Below are 17253 nucleotides of genomic sequence, written 5' to 3' on the forward strand. Positions count from 1 at the left end.
CAGGAGCTCAAAGTTTTTGCCAATTAGGTTAATGAATTTATTCAAACCTTACATGATGTATTATTATCTCCTTCCTTCCAAGGGATAAAAAGGGGGAAATCCCTCTAAGCTTAAAATTAGGCTCTTTATGCCTATTATGGGGGATATTATTGAATTTACAAAAGACTAGGGAACCTAAGAGAACTGAATTTTAGTCTAATTCTGCCTCTTAATAGTCATGTAATTTTAGAAAAATCAACTAATAAGGCTATCCTTCAGTTTTCCCACCTATAAAGAAGGTATGATAATCCATGATCCATATAACTCACAATGTTATTTTGAGAATCTAATGCAAATATATGAAAGTGCTTAGAAAAAATTTAAGTGTCATATAATGAGATTTTCTGATGTGGTAACAGAAGCACCAAAAAGAACCAGTTGGGGGCAGCACAATGCAACACTTCAGATCCTTGGATGAGGCAGATCATGTTTGGCAAGGCAGACAGAATGGCTAAAAATACACCTAATTTCTCAAGAGAGAATCCTGTCGACCTGCTCCATCCTGCTTAATAATCCACCTTTGGAAATCTCAAAATGAGACATAAGGATGGCATTAGCACAGTGCCTTCATCTCTTCACTATGCCTGAATCTGTCCACGATTCACATGTGAGGTGCTCATTTGCTAAAAAGAAACTGAACCTGCCAACTCCAAGCTACATGGGAGCAATAAAGTCGGTACCTAGTCATGCAGGCAAATTTCTTTAGTTCTTAGAGTCAGAAAGAACTGAAAAGTGGTTCATTTTTTCGGCATGGTGACAACGTGACATGGAAAGCCTTATTTCAGAATCTACAGGTTTCCCAGCTGAGGGCCCAGCAGAAAAGACTATGATGAAAAGGCTGTACGTGCACTGTTTGTAGGCCAGGCTAAGCCAAGACTTTTGATTCTGGTTCAGAGAAACACATGTTTATTCTGTTTAACCATGTCTCTGAAGGTCTGAGAAATCCATAGACAAAGTCAGAGAATGGAGAGCAGAGGAGAAAGGTGTAACAAGGTGAGTAGGATCTGGATTTTCTAGGCAAGATAGTAAAAGCACAAACCAGGACCAGAGAGAGAAACCAAATGGAGTTTACCATTACAACCAATTTCTCTTGTTGGCCTTTGGTGAATACTTTGGTGGTGCTGATAAGCCTCTGGGCTTTCAGAAACCACAACTTCTCAATGTCTCAAGATCTTTTGCATCTATGAGGAAAGGAAGTTTGAGATCTGCCAACAAGGAAGATTTCTAAGTTGCTACACATTCTGTGTGCTCATTAGTTGGAACGTTCACTTCCCCATAAGCAATTCCCAGTGCAGACTCAGCTGGTGAGTCCTCTGAACAAATCCCTCTATGAGAAGCAGAGGCAAGAGCAACTAGCACATTCAGCTTTCTCATATGAGGACAACAGCCGCTTTGCTTTCATTTTACTCCCTTGGGCAACCATACAAAACAACCTAAGGCACTGGCAATACATTTCAATAATCTACCAGAGAAATTTTACCTTTTACATTTCTTATAGTTTTTCTTTCAAACTTTCAAGTTCAGAAAACTATTAATAACAGCCAATCAAATGTGCTACAGGTACTTCAGTACCTTTCAGGGACTGTTCCTCAACCTTACCTACACCAAAACCTGCCTCTCCTCCTCATGATCTAATAAAATAAAAGAGTTTGTGCCGTTTCATTTGTTTGATATTTGATTTCATTGAAGACTCTCCCTAGAAGGCAATAAATAAATAAATGTATGCTGATGATCAACACTCTTAAAAAATTGCCAAAGGGAGAGATAAGTTAAAACTCAGCTCTCCATTCAGGAATATCGATTCAAGTTATTTCTACATTTATTGAGCACGCCTCCCGCTCCTGCCACATCCATATGAGAGTTAAGAATATGTCTGTTTACATCAACATTATGTCCCCCAGTGATTAGAAGAGTGCCTAGTACATAGTTAATGTGGGTGTGTAAAGATGAATAACATTCACTTTCTACTTTAAAGTACAGTGAAAGACATACAGGTAAGTAAATAATACCAATAACCCTTTAGCTGAGGTAACCTAGGGTATGGAAGTATAATCTGACTCTGCCTGAGGAGTACAGAAAGTTCCAGAGAGGAGATAACATCCTAAAAGTTAAATTCTAAAAGATAGTTAGGAGTATGGTTCTTCCTATACATCTGCTATAACCTCCGATGGACCAAATCAGGCACAGAGAGACACATGTACACACCTACACAGGGACTATTCTGGAGCAGCATGAAGCAGTACCTACCACCCACTACATACCCAGGGCTCCTATTCCCAATTCTTACAGATTCTAGTGAGCTATAGTAGCCTCACCTGATCATAACCAGTAAGAAGAATAAGAAAAAATGATTGCTTTTTAATTTTTTTACTTTGAATTATCAATGTACTGATATCCACAACCAAACAAGCTTATCTCTAAACAGTGGTTTAAACTCATTTTCAGAGAGACTCTAAAGAAAATATCAACTGTAAAAATGATTGTTCCTTTTTGAAAAATCTACCCAACTAGCCTAGAGCTAGAGTGCTTACCCAAGGCAGATAATGTGCTGCCATCCAACTAACAGAGATCATTTGTTATCACCCAATGAGCAAGGTTGTCCTGACGAAGATCCATCCATCTCTCTACCCATCCACCTACACAAACACTGAAAACCTACTATATGAAAACACAAAGGTAAGTGGGGCCAGTCTCTGCTCTTGTTCATGGTCTAGGAGAGATGACATATAATCAACTAATAATTTTTTTTTCACACAGAACAATATCATAATCAGATATGCTACACAGAAATATCATTCTAACAGTAATTTTAAAAAAAACTGTATGGAAAGGTCAGGAATTGAGGTTTGGAGAATAGTTAGGAGGCTTCTAGAATCATCTAGGTGGGAAGTAACAAAGGCCCGAATAAGTCAATGGCAGCAAGAATGGAAAGGAGGTTAATATCTGGAGACATCTCAGAGGTAGAATCAACAGGATTTGGTGTTTAATCAAAGGCAGGGAATAATTAAAAGAGATAAGGTATACAAAGTATATCCAGCTCCACGCTTAGCTCATAGTACATAATTCATTCTCCCCACTACCAATATCTTCTCATCATCTTTCCTTTTCTGGGATGCTCCATTAGCTTCCAAACTAGTCTCCTGGTCCCCTTTTTTCATCTTGAACAAACTTAGCCCTCATTCCAATCCATTTCACATAATACAGCCAAAAATCATTCTGAAATGCCAACCTGAAGCCACTCCCCTATTAAAATTATTCAATGATGCCCTATACTCTTAGTATAAAACCCACAATCCTTAGCATGGCATACAAAGCCTTTCACTCATGCTTATAAAGGTTTCACTCCATGCTTACCTGCATATGTACATACATTGCTGATCCCTTTACCTGGAGTACTATGGGGGACACCTAGGCCTGACTAATCAATCACTCATTGTTGAGGATTCATTTCCATTTCATGGATGCACATACGTAGGGTTAGAAGAAAGACATTCTATGCAAAGGAACACAAATATAAAGTACAGAGATTAGTATTCCTTTTCTTTTCTGCATGAAGTATAAGTAGGAGAGAAGGGATGAAAGGAGGGGACTGCAACAGTCCAGAAGAGAGATGGCCAAATGCCTGATTTAGAGTGCTATTTCAGGCATGAAAAAGTGGGCTAGAGTAAGAATATGCAGAGGTAGAATCTAAAGAATTTAGTAACTGAATGGTAGATATGAGAACTGAGGGGAAAATAGTCAAATGCGACTCAGAGATTCCAAATTGAGGTGTTCAGAGAAGCAATGAGAAGAGATGCTGTAATCTTCTGTGCCATCAGCAAGTCAAAAACCAGCATCAATGCCAAACAGTGGCTTGTTGAACCTCTGTTCTTTGGATGGGCTTTCTACAGAGGAGGGGCTGAGCCCCGACCTAGTTTTCACTGAAGCTCAACAATGCCATTATGCTGGCCGCTGTATGTTTGTTGGTCAGCTCCAAACACAAAGGCTAGCAGACACCCCATCCTGCTGACTTGATTTAAAGAAGAAAAGAAAGCTTTGTCACTGTCCTGGGTAATTCCAGGACAGGCATCCCAAGAGCACCCTGAGGGAGGCTTGTGCTCCAAAGGAGTCTCCTGTTCTCAGCTGAGGTTCCACAGCCACTGCAAGCATATACGTCTGCAAGTACGTCTTCCAAGGCCCAAGTTTGCCACAGTTCGGCCTCCATTCCAGGAGGTCCACTAGGGCCTGCCTGACTGAAACAGTCAGTGGTAATGAACCAACTCAGAGAAAGAAAATCCAAAATGTGTTTCAGAATATTTGAATGTTTCACTCTCTACGCTTTCATAAATGCTTATCTATTTCCCAGAACACTCTTCTTCCCCTTCATAGCTTTGCTAATTCTTATTCATCCTTCTAAATCCAGCCTGAGTCTCTTATTTTGGAAAGCATTTCCTGATACCCCATCCCACACTTTGTGCCACTTTAGGCCCCTGTATGTATTTCTACTATCGCTTATCACATTGTACTATAACTATTGATGGCAGAGACCAGGTGTTTCTCAACTCTGTAAGCCCAGTACCTTGTAAAGTGAACAATAAACTGTTGAATGAACAAATGAATGATTAAGTACATTTAAATAGATGGAGGTGAGTTTCAAGTTCCCTCTTTTATTAGAAACTCTCCCAATGTACTAATTAACGTAATTTACGATCAAAAAGAGAAATATGCTTTTAGAGGAATTTTCTGATAAATACCACACAAAACAAATATTTTCGAATGCCCACTATATGGCAGAACATGGTAGCATTAGATATAAAGTGAAATGCAAAATAGTGTGTTTAGCCATCTACTGATACAAAATTCTGAGAATACTTTTACCACCCTTATCAGCAGACTCCTTAAAGTGGTCAAAATCACATGAACTGAAAAACTATAACTGAGTTCTCCTTTTGGAAATTATAGAAGATACTTCTTTTATCAGCAGCTGGAAGCCAAGTAGAAGAGGCTATAAAGATACTTCCCCAATTTCCTTCACATTTCCCACAGACAGACACTACAAACCCATTCACCACTTTAAAGAACATATTTGTTTAATGCACTTGAAGTAGTATGAGTGTTTTTCTGTGCACGTAAATTACTATACTATAAACATCAAAATGATTGTTTATCCACAGATTCAAAAAACTATGATTCAACTTTCCCTATCGATTTTTAACTCTTACATCAAACATCTCATAATCAAATCTTCAGTGACCTGCTACTTATTTATTGCTAGTGGTAAACAAAAGAGGAAATGGTCCCAGTCCTCATGGAACTGACATATGATAGAGAGACAATAAACAAACATTCAAATAAATGAAGAATTATGTCAGGAGATGTGCTACAATGAAAAACAGTGCTATCTAAGAGAATAATAAGCTAAGTCACAATATAGATGAGGGAGATCATTAGGAAAAGCTCCACAATGAAGTGAAAATGTAATCTAAGACTTGAAAATTAAGGAGTTATTAGCTAGGTAAAATGTGAGAAAGAGCAGCTTTTCAAGTATTATTTAATCTCCCTATTTCTTGGTTTCTTCTTATATAAAATAGCAACAATAATGGCTATATCTCAGAGGGTTATCATATGGATGAAAAAAGAAAATGCATGTAAAGCACTTAATATTCCAGAAATATGAGCTATTTCTTTAATGAATATGTATGATTTTATAATTAGAAAAAAAGTTATTCTAAAAATAGTGTCCCTGGTACTGCCAAGTACAATAAGTCATTGGCTTAAAAAAATGAAATATTTTTTCATTCAAATACCTTAGGTGACTTAAAGACTTATCAGGTAAGTAACCCGCCTGTTGCTTTATTTGTATTTCTAAAAGTCCAGTGCTCAGTTCTATTCCTTCTTGGTGTACCGGAAATATGTGTTTGATAGACTAGTTTGATAAAATATAAGTTGTTGAGCAAATTAGTTACAGAGTCAAAGGATGACTATGCAAGAGGTCTTGGAATTGAAAAACGCCAAAGCCCATCTATGAAGAGTTCCAGCAATTCACAGAGGTGATAAATTTGTTAGAAAATTTACCTCGACTTCACTTTTGAGATGGCATAAAATGTTTGATTCCTTTTCCCCCATTTAATCATCTGATCAATATCCATAAAGTGTCTTCTAAACACAAGGTACTGCTGGATACAGATAAGTAAGATACCATCTAATACTATACTGTTAGATGCTATATTTAATAACCAGCAACTAATTGGTTTTACAAAGCACTTTCATAGTGACCTCATTTGAACCTTGCAGCATCTTGAGACATTCTTGTAATCTTTTTATAATAAATGAGGAAATTGAGCCCAGAGAATTTAAATAACTTCCCTATGCTAATTCAACTAGTAATGGTGGAGCCTGGATTTGTACCTAAGCCTTCTGACCCTGGAGCTTGGGTTCCTTCTACCTAAGAGCTTACGCTTGTATAGGAAAACTAAAGCAAAAATAACTTAAGTACATGGCAGAATATATAATAAGAGAGGTACAAAAAATTATATAGAAGAAGATCAATAGAGGGAAACATTATAACCAAGTAAGAAGGCAGTGGGTGGGGGAGCACAGCAGTAGCAAAGAAAAAAGTCAGAAAAGGTTTTATGGAGAAATTAGAAGACTTTGAGCCAAGTCTTAAAAGGAAGGAAGATTTTTATAACATAAAGGAAAAGAGTATATGTTCCAGGCTGAAGAAATAATATGAATAAGGAGGCAAGAAAACACAGACCACGTTTAGTAAACATATAAAAGCCAGTTTGCCTGAATTATAGAGTACTTGTTAAGGAGAAAAAAGACAGAATGATGGCAGCACATAGAGGACTAGGATACCAGGCTAAGAGTTTATCTTCATTTCTGTGTTTTAACCCTAGCATACATCATAATTACGGGGCTCTGTTAATTTATTTTTAAATATTACAAATGCCTAGGCTTCATCCAAGACTTTTAATTCTATAAGTCTTATGTGAGGCCCTGCCATCTGTACTTTCTAAAAAGCTCACAAGCAATTCTGGTAAGCAACTAAGGTTAGAAAATAAACTGTTTTCAATGAGGAAACACTGTGATCAATGAGGATATTACTGAAAGTTTTGAGCTAGAAAAATGTCACCGATTTATTCAATCAACAATATGATAAGCAGCTATCATTTGCCAGGCACTGTGCTAGGAACCAATGGATGCAAATGTAAAGAAAACCGTCAAGGAATTTATAATCTACATACACATGCGAATAGAGAATTAAAATCAATGGTAAATACTATTGTATTATGGGAGCACATAAGAGGGTTACCTAACTCATCTTTGAAGACTATAAAAGGCTTCCCACAGAATGAGATATCTAAGCTGGGTCCTGAAGGTAAAGTAGGACTTGGCTAAGCCAATGGAAGTTGGAGAGGTTGTGTTCTAGGCAGTGGGAAGAGCTTGTGTAATGGCCCAAAGATGGAAAGGGTCATGTCCTATTTGTGGAACTAAAAGAGGTTCGGTAGGGCTATAGTGCACAGTTAAGACAGAAGCAAAAAGGTCAAAGAAGCAAGCACTGAGGCCACAGAATAAACAGTAGCTGAATAAGATATTTTGACTTTACCTTAAAGTTAATGAGAAGCCATAAAAGGGTTTATGCAGGAAGAAACAAAATTAGATTTGTATTAAACACTGTGGGATTGGCATAAGGACAAACAAATAGACCAATGAAATAAACTAGAAAGCCCAGAAATAAATCCTTGTGTATCAATGGAAAAGGACAGTCTCTGTAACAAATGAGAAATGCAAATGGAAACCACAGTGGGATATCATCTCATGCCCATTAAAATGACTACTCTAAAAAAAAAAAAAAAAAAAAACCCAGAAAGTAACAAGTGTTGACAAGAATGTGGAGAAACTGGAACTCTTCTGCACTATTGGTGAGATTGTAAAATGTTGCAACTACTACCAGTAACAGGTGGTTCCTCAAAAAATTAAAATTAGAGCTACCATATCATCCAGCAATCCTACTTCTGGGTACACACCAAAAGAATAGAGTACAGGATCTCAAAGAGACACATACACACCCATGTTCACAAAAGCATAATCCACAATAGCCAAGAGGTAGAAGCAACCCAAATGTCCATCAACAGATGAATGAATAAGTAAAACGTGGTATACACTTACAATGCAATATTATTCAGCCTTAAAAAGAAAGAAAATCTTGTCACATGTTACGACATGGATAAACCTTTAGAACATTGTGGTAAGTGAAAAAGGCCAGTCACAAAAAGACAAATACTATATGATTCCACTTCTCTGAGGTACCTGAGTAGTCAAAATCATAGAAACTAGAATAGTGGGCACATGGACAGGACATGTGATTTATAAGATGTAGAAAATAAGAGAGGTCAGTGATGAAGAAAAAAGAAAATTATCACTTGTAGAAAAGCTAAGCACTATATCAATACTCTAGAAAGTTATTAATTACTCCCTTGACACAAAGTGTCTGCTTAATTAATTTGCTGGGTAGGAAACAGACACGAGCAATTATTATAGCAAGGTGAAGTGCTAAAATGAACATGTTAAGGAAAGAAATGCTTGTGGTTCACTTTGGAAATCACTGATCTAAGAATTTACTATCTAAGTAAACAATGGTGGCCATGATAACAAGAAATGACCAACATAAAGAGCAAGTAAACACAGAAAGTGCAAACAGTAATTATGTTATCAAGTACAGGAATGCTGAAATGCCCTTATGTAGTAGGAAATGTATGAGAGGTATATTGAGAGACCACCTCCTTCCATTGTCCTACTTGCTACCTAGACTCCAAAGTGGAAACAGCTCTCAAGAGCCAACACAGACCCAATTCCTATGAATGATACCACTTTTCAAGTTAAGGAAAACACTCTTGTCAAAACTTCTACTAGAAACAAGATTAGCCTAAACTCAGAAAGAGTTCTACGAACGCGACTTCAATACTAGTTTCACAATCATGGGGAGGACGAAGAGAAAAATTAGCTAGAAATCCCCTCAAACATTTTCTGAATTCTTCTGTGGTCTTATCACTACATCACTGTGAAAAGATTCATTAAATAGATGGCCAAAACAACTGATAATCTAAAAATAAAAGACCTTTCAAAGTGAGAGGCAATAAACATTTATTAAAGGTCAAAAAATAGAATACCTATTTGGGAAGCACTGATTCAGTCAGAAGCCCAAATGATGTTCCAAATAGGAGGCAAAGGCAAAGGTATTTATGAGAAAGGGAAGGGGAACAATTATATAACTAGAAGAAAGGCATTTCTATTAGTGCATATAAGATATAACATAGTGATGCTAATTCTCAACAATATTAATTTTCAGTCCAGTAGCCATCAGTCCGATAGTCATAACATCTGCTTTCTTGTTAACTTTGCAAACAGTTCTTCAGGACACAAGGTTGCTTTACGCCCAGTCCAAAGATTATTTTGCTCTGTTTTAACATTCCAAAGGTTTGAGGCATAAGATGTGCAAAGCAGTTCCTCTGGGATGGCAGTTCCAGCTCCATTTTAAAGTGGCTTCATTTATATTTATATAAATATAATTTATATATAAATTTATATTTATATGTAATTTATATTTTAAAAATCACTTATATTTATATCTATATATAATTTTCTTAAACACAACCTTGAAAGACACAGATAGATATCTTTGCGGTTGACAGTTTAACTACTAGAAGCTCAAGTGTTGGGAAGCAATATTCATTCATTCATCCATTAATCCATTAACCCAACTAGTATTTATTATATGCCTTTATGTGCCAGTTACTGAAGACTCAGCAGTAACAAAATAGCTAAACCCAAGGAGCTTAAAGTCTAGTAAACAGGATTATGGTCAACCAGAACTTGATTCAAATCTCAGCTCCACTACCTAAGAAACCTTAAATAAATTTCTTTATTGCTGAGCCCTCAGATTTCTCAGTTGTAAAACAGCCTAGAATGCCAAATGAAATTTTTTCATAGGATTGTGTAATAATAAAACAATATATGTGGGGAGGGAGAGAAGCCTTAATTATTTTTCATTATTATTACTTGGGAAGTAATTCAGCAGTTGAAAAATGCCTCCTTCCAAACCAATGAAATGTCTTTCAATGAAAAGGCTAATAAACAGGATCTGAACAAGGAAGGTATCGCTCGGATGATGCTCTATGAAATTATCTCCACTCCGATGGCCCAATAAATATTTCAAACTCAACCTGTTTGAAGCTGACCCACCACAAACAGTCAAAAATCCACATTTAACTTTCGACTCACCAAAAACTTAACTACTAAGACCCTACTGTTGACTAGAAGCCTTACCAATAACACGGTCAATTAATACACAGTTTATATGTTATATATAATATATACTGTATTCTTAAAATGAGCTACAAGAAAGAAAATGTTATTAAGAAAATTATGAGGAAGAAGAAATACATTTACAGTATTTATTGAAAAAAAATCTGTGTAAAAATGGACTCTTACAGTTCAAATCTGTGTTGTTCAAGGGTCAAATATACTATGGGCTCAGCCACAAAAGGCATTATTATAGGCCTTATTCAGGAGACTGAGCTCCATTAGAGAATCTGGGATTTCACATAACTTGGAAAGTAGGAGGGAGAAGAGAGGTAAGGGTATTCCAGGTCTTGGAAGGCACGTCTAAGGCCAGAATGTGTAGAAGACAGCAAAACGCCCCATCTAACTAAAGAGAGAGATTCATATTCTGAAATCAGATTAGAAAGAGCCTAGAATGCCAAATGAAATTTTTTTAACAGAAGCATCACATTATCGAAGTATGCCTAATGAAGATTATTTGAGGAGTAGCATAACAAATTGAAGCAAAGAAAGACTAGAGACAGGAAAACCAGCCACAAAGTATTTGTAGGAAGCTAGCCATGGAATAAGATTGTGGCAGGAATGGAGAGAAAAAAGAATTAGGAAGACATCGCATAGAAAATATCAGGATAACATTGGAAATTGATTAAATTCAAGAGATGAGAAAAAGTCAAAACTATGTTTTTTATTTGGCAGAACAAGGATTCTAACAGTAGAAAATGGTAAGATTGAAAAGGGTGACCTAACTGAGCTAAGTTGTATTTGAAATAGTAGAAAACAGAGATGACAGAAAAAAAGAACATGAACTATAACAATGAACAACCATTAATATATATGGAGAACTGAGAGTTAACAGCATAGAGAAACAGCTGGATATTAAAAAATAGTTTCTAAGAAAGAGCAAGTAAAAAATTTCTCATTTTCCCAGTAACTAAATACTGAGTTCATAAAAGACACCACAGTGGTAAAAAAAGTAGAGTATAATAATTCACCTTCCCCTGAATCAACACTGACCAATGAAATGCAGCTTAAGTGACTTTTCGGAACTTCCAAAACTAGCTCATAAGAAGTCTTGTGGTTTCCACTTGGGTAGCTTGTACTTCTTGTCAGTTACCACATAAAAAGTCTAACACTATCCTGAGATCACTAAGCCGTGGGAAGCTCAAGCCATACAGAGATGACCTAAAGAATGAGATACCATGTAGTAAAAGAGTGGGACCCAGGGGCACCGTGGCACCAGACATGTGAATGAAGAAGCCATATTGGAAGAGGGTCCTCTAGCTCAGCCACCCCAGCTGACACATGTGGATCAGAGACTTAGCGAAGCCCTTACAAATTCCTGACCTTCAAAATCACAAGCAAAAATAAAATGATTGTTTTAAACCACTAAATTTTAGGGTAGTTTGCTATGTAGCAGATTGGGGAACAGGTTTTTTTATCCTGATAAGCCCAGACCTAGCAGAGTGCCTAGATTACAGCAGATTCATTTAAAGTGGTATGTATAAAGTGAACTCTTTCTTCTCTCACAGATGCTAATTCACATCTTTGTCATTCTCCCTTCCTTCACACCATTCCTTTAGGAAGTCCTGAGTCACAGAGGCAATCATTGTTGGTACCTTTGGTATGTCCTCTTAATTACCATGTAGTAGTAACAGCCTCCCCCAAAGCCACCCCAAGCTTGAAAGATAGGTATGGCTATGCTGCCAAAGTTAACCAAAGGCAGGCACCAGACAATTTCACATCTGACTCAAAGTAAATAAGGCCAGAAGAATACTCCGTATTGGGCCACATGAAAACAAGAAAAGAAGTAGGCACAACTAATGGTAATATCACAGCACACCAAGAAACTGGAATCGGGGTCTGGCTGCTCATTTTTATGAATAATGCATGAGTTTAGTCACTGAACCCACAGAGTTTCCTTTCATTGTAAGCTTCCTGATTATATAAGGCTTCTTATAAGTCTGACAAAAAACAACTCAGAAACAACACGTATCAACTCACATAAACAAGAAATTTCCAAAGTAACTATTCTTTGATAAAAAAAAGAAGGTGTATAGTGGGGGTAGAAATGGTGAGTGAGAAGAGGATGAGGGCTATGTAAATAAAAAATTCTCTTCAGCCTCCTGCAGTGTTGATCCATTCTCTCATGAGCTAAGGGCATTTCTTTTAGTACCAAGTATCCGTCTAACTGAGGAGACATTGCTGTAAAGAGACTGCATCACCTGAACAGGCCAAGCAATCGCTGTGTAACAGTGGGAAAAAAACAATAGTTTCTCCATGGTAGAAAAGGCAAGAGAGACCCCAAAACATCCTACTTGCCAAGCAATTCTTTTGCTGACTCCTTTGACCACAGAAAGTATTGTCACTTGAGACCCTGTGCCCTACAACCTGTGCCCTACTCATCCCTCAAATCCCTCTAGGCACTGAGAGGTTCTGCACAAAGAAGTTTCTCAAACTGTTTGATTATGAAGATATTTCCCTCTTTGTGCCTTTCTTAACAAGCTTAAAGAGAATAACATTATGAGATGATGCATAATCTGTCCAGTTCTCTCTTCTCTCTTTCTTTGACACACACCCCCCCCCATCTTATATAAGAAAAAGAAAACATACAGCATGTAAGTTGGTAGCAGCTACTTTTTGATTACGAATGACAGCCAGCCAATCTTATCATGAAGTTGACAATGTAAAGATAGAGTGAAGAGATGTAAAATAACGATGTCTCTGGATAACATCTACTTAGTTGCTGAATCAAACCAATCCTTCACCCAATAAACTGCTGGAATTTCAGTTATGAGTGTTATTGTTGAAGACTATTTAACTATTTTTCTGTTACCAACACATTCTAATATACCCCATAACTAGGAAATATCTCTTCCAAATAACCCAAAATATATATAAAGTTAGTCAGACTCAAATTCTACAAAGACTACACATGCTACACATACAAGAACCTGTGCTTAGCTCTGTGAGGAATACATAAGTGAATTAAGGACAGCATATTATAATGGAAAAAGTATAGGCTTTGAAGTCAGATGAATCTGATCCAAATCCAACTTTGGGGAAGTCATTTAATTTCTCTAAGCCTTAGTTTTCTCATCTATAAAATTAAAGAATTAGGATTACAGAATTGTGAGAGTAATGCTAATATATAAAGCACCAAGCATAGCACTTAGCCCATAGTATCTGTTTAATAACTGGTAGTTATGATTTTAAAAATCAGAAGAATTCTTTACCCTTAAGGGCAGAAAAGACAAATCATTATGATCTGCTAATTGGGATATTTATAGAATATGGAAGATTGCAACAATGGTTCCAATTCTTTACACCTTACTGAATCCATGCCCTTTGACATGTAACTGCAGTATGCTCCCAATATGGACTAAGGCATGTGACTTGCTTTGTCCAATGGGATGTTGGCCAAGCAAAATTGAACATAAGTATAATCATGAAAAGCACTCATGCAAATGGGCTGGCATACTCTTGCTGTTCTGGTATCATCTTAAAAAGGACATGTCCAGGCTAGCCCAATGGTCCCAGAAGGAAAGATGAGAAACAGCTGGAGCAAAGCTGCCTCAGTAAAACCCCAGCCTAAGCAGATCACCAGCTGACACACAGATGCATGAGTGAGTCCAAGTGAGACCAGCAGATTGCCCAACTGGGCCAGCTCAGCTCAGGTAAACTCTGCAGGTGTATGAGAAACAAATGTTTATTTCTGAATGCTTGTGAGGTTTTGTGGTTGGATATCATATAGCAATAACTAACTGATACCTAGGGTTATATTTTCTGTCTTTCAAAACCAAAGATTTCCATTTCCTTGATACTCGTGACTAAATGAAAGACAAGGTTAGTTCTTCTGAGTCAAAGACCATACTTAAGAAGCATTCCTATTCAATACATATGAATTCTTTTTTTTTTTTTTTGCCCAAAATGCTCAGATTTTATATTACTTAAGATAATCACCACAGTTAACATTTAGCAACTAACTTTTATCATACTTTCAAAAAAAACCAAAGGTTTTCACTCATTTCTGATTGGGTATCAATGATGCAAGCCTTTGAAAAGAATTCTGACTTGGGTCACTTTATTTTCTTGTCACCAGTGTATCAGCCATGGGTTGAAGCCTGCTCCTAGAAACTAGAGGTTGGATATATTCTTCATGAATTCTTAATTCAACTAATTAAACTTTAAAAAAAGTTTCTGTCTGATCTTTTATCAAACTATGTTCTCTTTAACAAATACTCATTTGCTTAGAAGTCTATCCTTACTATGGGCAGTTTAAAAAAACAGACCTAAATGTCTGTTCTAACTTCGATTAATGTTTACAATTCCAATCAATACTCTGGGAAATAGTTCGAGCCAAGGAAAGTCCATATCACTACTGTATATGAATTCCTAATAATAGCAATTCTTACAGGCATTAACAAAAGCTATGCTTGTCTACTGTAATTATTGACCAAACTATTTTTAAAGAAATAAGGAATGGTGCTCACATTATTGTAGAGGGCAGGCAAGAATATTTACTAAATGTCATCCAAGTTCCAACTGCTGTGCTAGATGTTTTTAGTAATTTATTTTTATGATCCTTAGCGAAACCAATAGCTGTGCTGCTAAGTCAAAATTGTAAGGCATTTAAACATAGGAGTTCCCAGAGATCTATGGCATGATGGCATCTGCCATCTGAAAATAATCAAGACCATCTGGATATTTGGACTTCATGACCATCAGCCTATTAACATAATAAAAATTATTAATATCATAGGCTAGACCATTATTTCATTAATGATACTGGAAATACACACTCCTTCACAAAACATGCACTGTATGTTGTATATGGTTATAACCAAGCTAAAAAAAAACAACAGAAAATATTATCTAAGTGCAACATGGCTAAAAGAATATTGTATTAAGATCATTCATTTCCACTATACCCCACTTCTAAATTTGTGACATGATCACAAATACTAAAGTATGCTCTTCTTTGTCAGAAAAATCAATACACAAGCCCTTCCAATGAACTTACACTTCAGAAAACAGTGATATAAGCAGGAATACAACAAATACTTTTACAAGTATTAGTGTCAGAGCTCTGGCAGATAGGAGGCTTAAGAGAAGAAGAGAGTTGTCTTTGAAGAATTTATAGACTCACTTCTGAGAAAAGAAATACACAGAAAATGTTTCTTGATCTTGGATACTGGTTATGGGTGTGTTCATTTGCAAAAATTTAGTGAGCTGTACACTCTTCATATATGTGCTTTTTCTGTTATGCTTTACTTCAATAAGTTTTTTCAAAGAAATTAATAACACTAACAATAGTGTAGAAGTAAGTACCAAATGAAAAATATTGACAATTCAAGGAGTTCAGGAGGCACTAGTCACTGTTAATAATAAAAGCTATAATAGTTAAAATGTATTTAGCAATTACTATATGCCAGGTACTATGCTAAATAAGCATTTTACATTTCATCTTCAAAACATCCCTGTGAGGTCATCATCTTATCAGTGGCATTTGCCACAATTAATTACTCCCTTCTCCTTCTTCTGGTTCCATTCCAAACCAATATGCTTTCCTGGTTTTCTTCCTACTTCACTAGCTACTCCTTTTTAATCTGCTCTTCTCCCCAGACCTTTAAAATTGAAATACTCTAGGGCTTAGCTACTGGTCCTCTTTCCTATCTAGACTCCCTGGGGCAGGTACTATTGTTATTACTCCCATTTTACAGATGAAAACATTGAGTCACAGAAATTCAAACCTAAGCAATCAAGACTTCAGAGCCCATGTTCTTAACCACTTCACTCTTACACCTTCTTTGGCCTTCCATATAAGAGACAGGACATAGCTACACACATTCCACATTCAGGTGCCCTGAGTAACTGAGAAAAGTAGATGGACACAAGGGACCCTCCTTCATAAGATATCAAGGACTATTTCCAGGCACCAAGCCAGCAAGAAACCAATACTCTTGCAAATTCTGTTAAATAATTTTCCTTCCTAAGTTTCTTCACTTTGTATTTTGGTACTCGCTTCTCAAGGAGGAATGCGAAACATTCTAGAACACAGATTCTAAAATCTAGATGCTCACTAGGATAATTTAGGAAGCTTTGAAGAATACATATGGGCTCTATGCAGACCTACTAAACTTAGAAGATTTCAGGAATCTGTGTTTCTAAAAAGGACCCAAGCAAATTCTGAAGCTGATAACTCAATACCGGAACCTGGGAAGCCTTTGTTCTAGAGAGGGTTTTCTGGTCCTCAGAGCCTCAATTATGACTATGGCATATACATCTGCCTACAAGAGGAAAAAAATGAAATGAAAATGGAAATGTAAATTGATTCCAAGGAATAGTAAGACCAATCAGGAAACCAGAGCAGCAATTTAAATGTGGAATTGTAGGTCAGGATACCAAACATTTCTGGGTAGTCTGGGAATTTGTTGCCATGATGGAGTCTGTGGCCAAATGATACCATCCCTTAGCTTAGGAGGGGGTCATCCAGGCAGCAAGAACTAATTTAATATTTAAGCACTCATATTCTCAGAGTATTCACCAAGTCTGATGAGAGAATCCAAGAGTATTAAGAGATATGGCCATTGTTCCCAGGCAACAAAAGAAAATAACACTGCCATTTTTGCATAAACATAAATGCACACAAATTTTCCTTACATAAGCAAGTAACAATCACTATGGAACCATAATGCTTACTTAACAGGCTTACTGAAGTCTTACCTCTGTAAGTGCATGCAACTGTCCTTGATGTACACAGACACCCATGAACCTACAAAACAAAACAGTATTTTTTTTAAACAAATGAAAAGGACATGAACATAACTGGCATATAGAAAACTTAGTTTAGTTATCCATATATTAGGAACAATCTCATACCTGTGAAGTCTC

The 17253-nt window shown here is 36.6% G+C and overlaps 1 protein-coding gene across 3 annotated transcripts in view; it reads right to left on the reverse strand.

The window, feature by feature from the left end:
• The window catches only part of TESK2 (testis associated actin remodelling kinase 2), a 107299-nt gene that overhangs the window by 14579 nt on the left and 75467 nt on the right, over window positions 1-17253 (reverse strand). For all 3 annotated transcript variants that reach the window (XM_039884423.1, XM_039884414.1, XM_039884432.1), the window contains exon 4: window positions 17086-17134. In XM_039884423.1, coding sequence (XP_039740357.1) covers window positions 17086-17134 — 49 coding nt within the window. The remainder of the gene's footprint in view (window positions 1-17085; window positions 17135-17253) is intronic.

The sequence above is a fragment of the Pteropus medius genome, unplaced genomic scaffold (genome assembly GCF_902729225.1).
Source record: "Pteropus medius unplaced genomic scaffold, Ma_sr-lr_union100, whole genome shotgun sequence".
Taxonomy (NCBI): Eukaryota; Metazoa; Chordata; class Mammalia; order Chiroptera; family Pteropodidae; genus Pteropus; species Pteropus medius.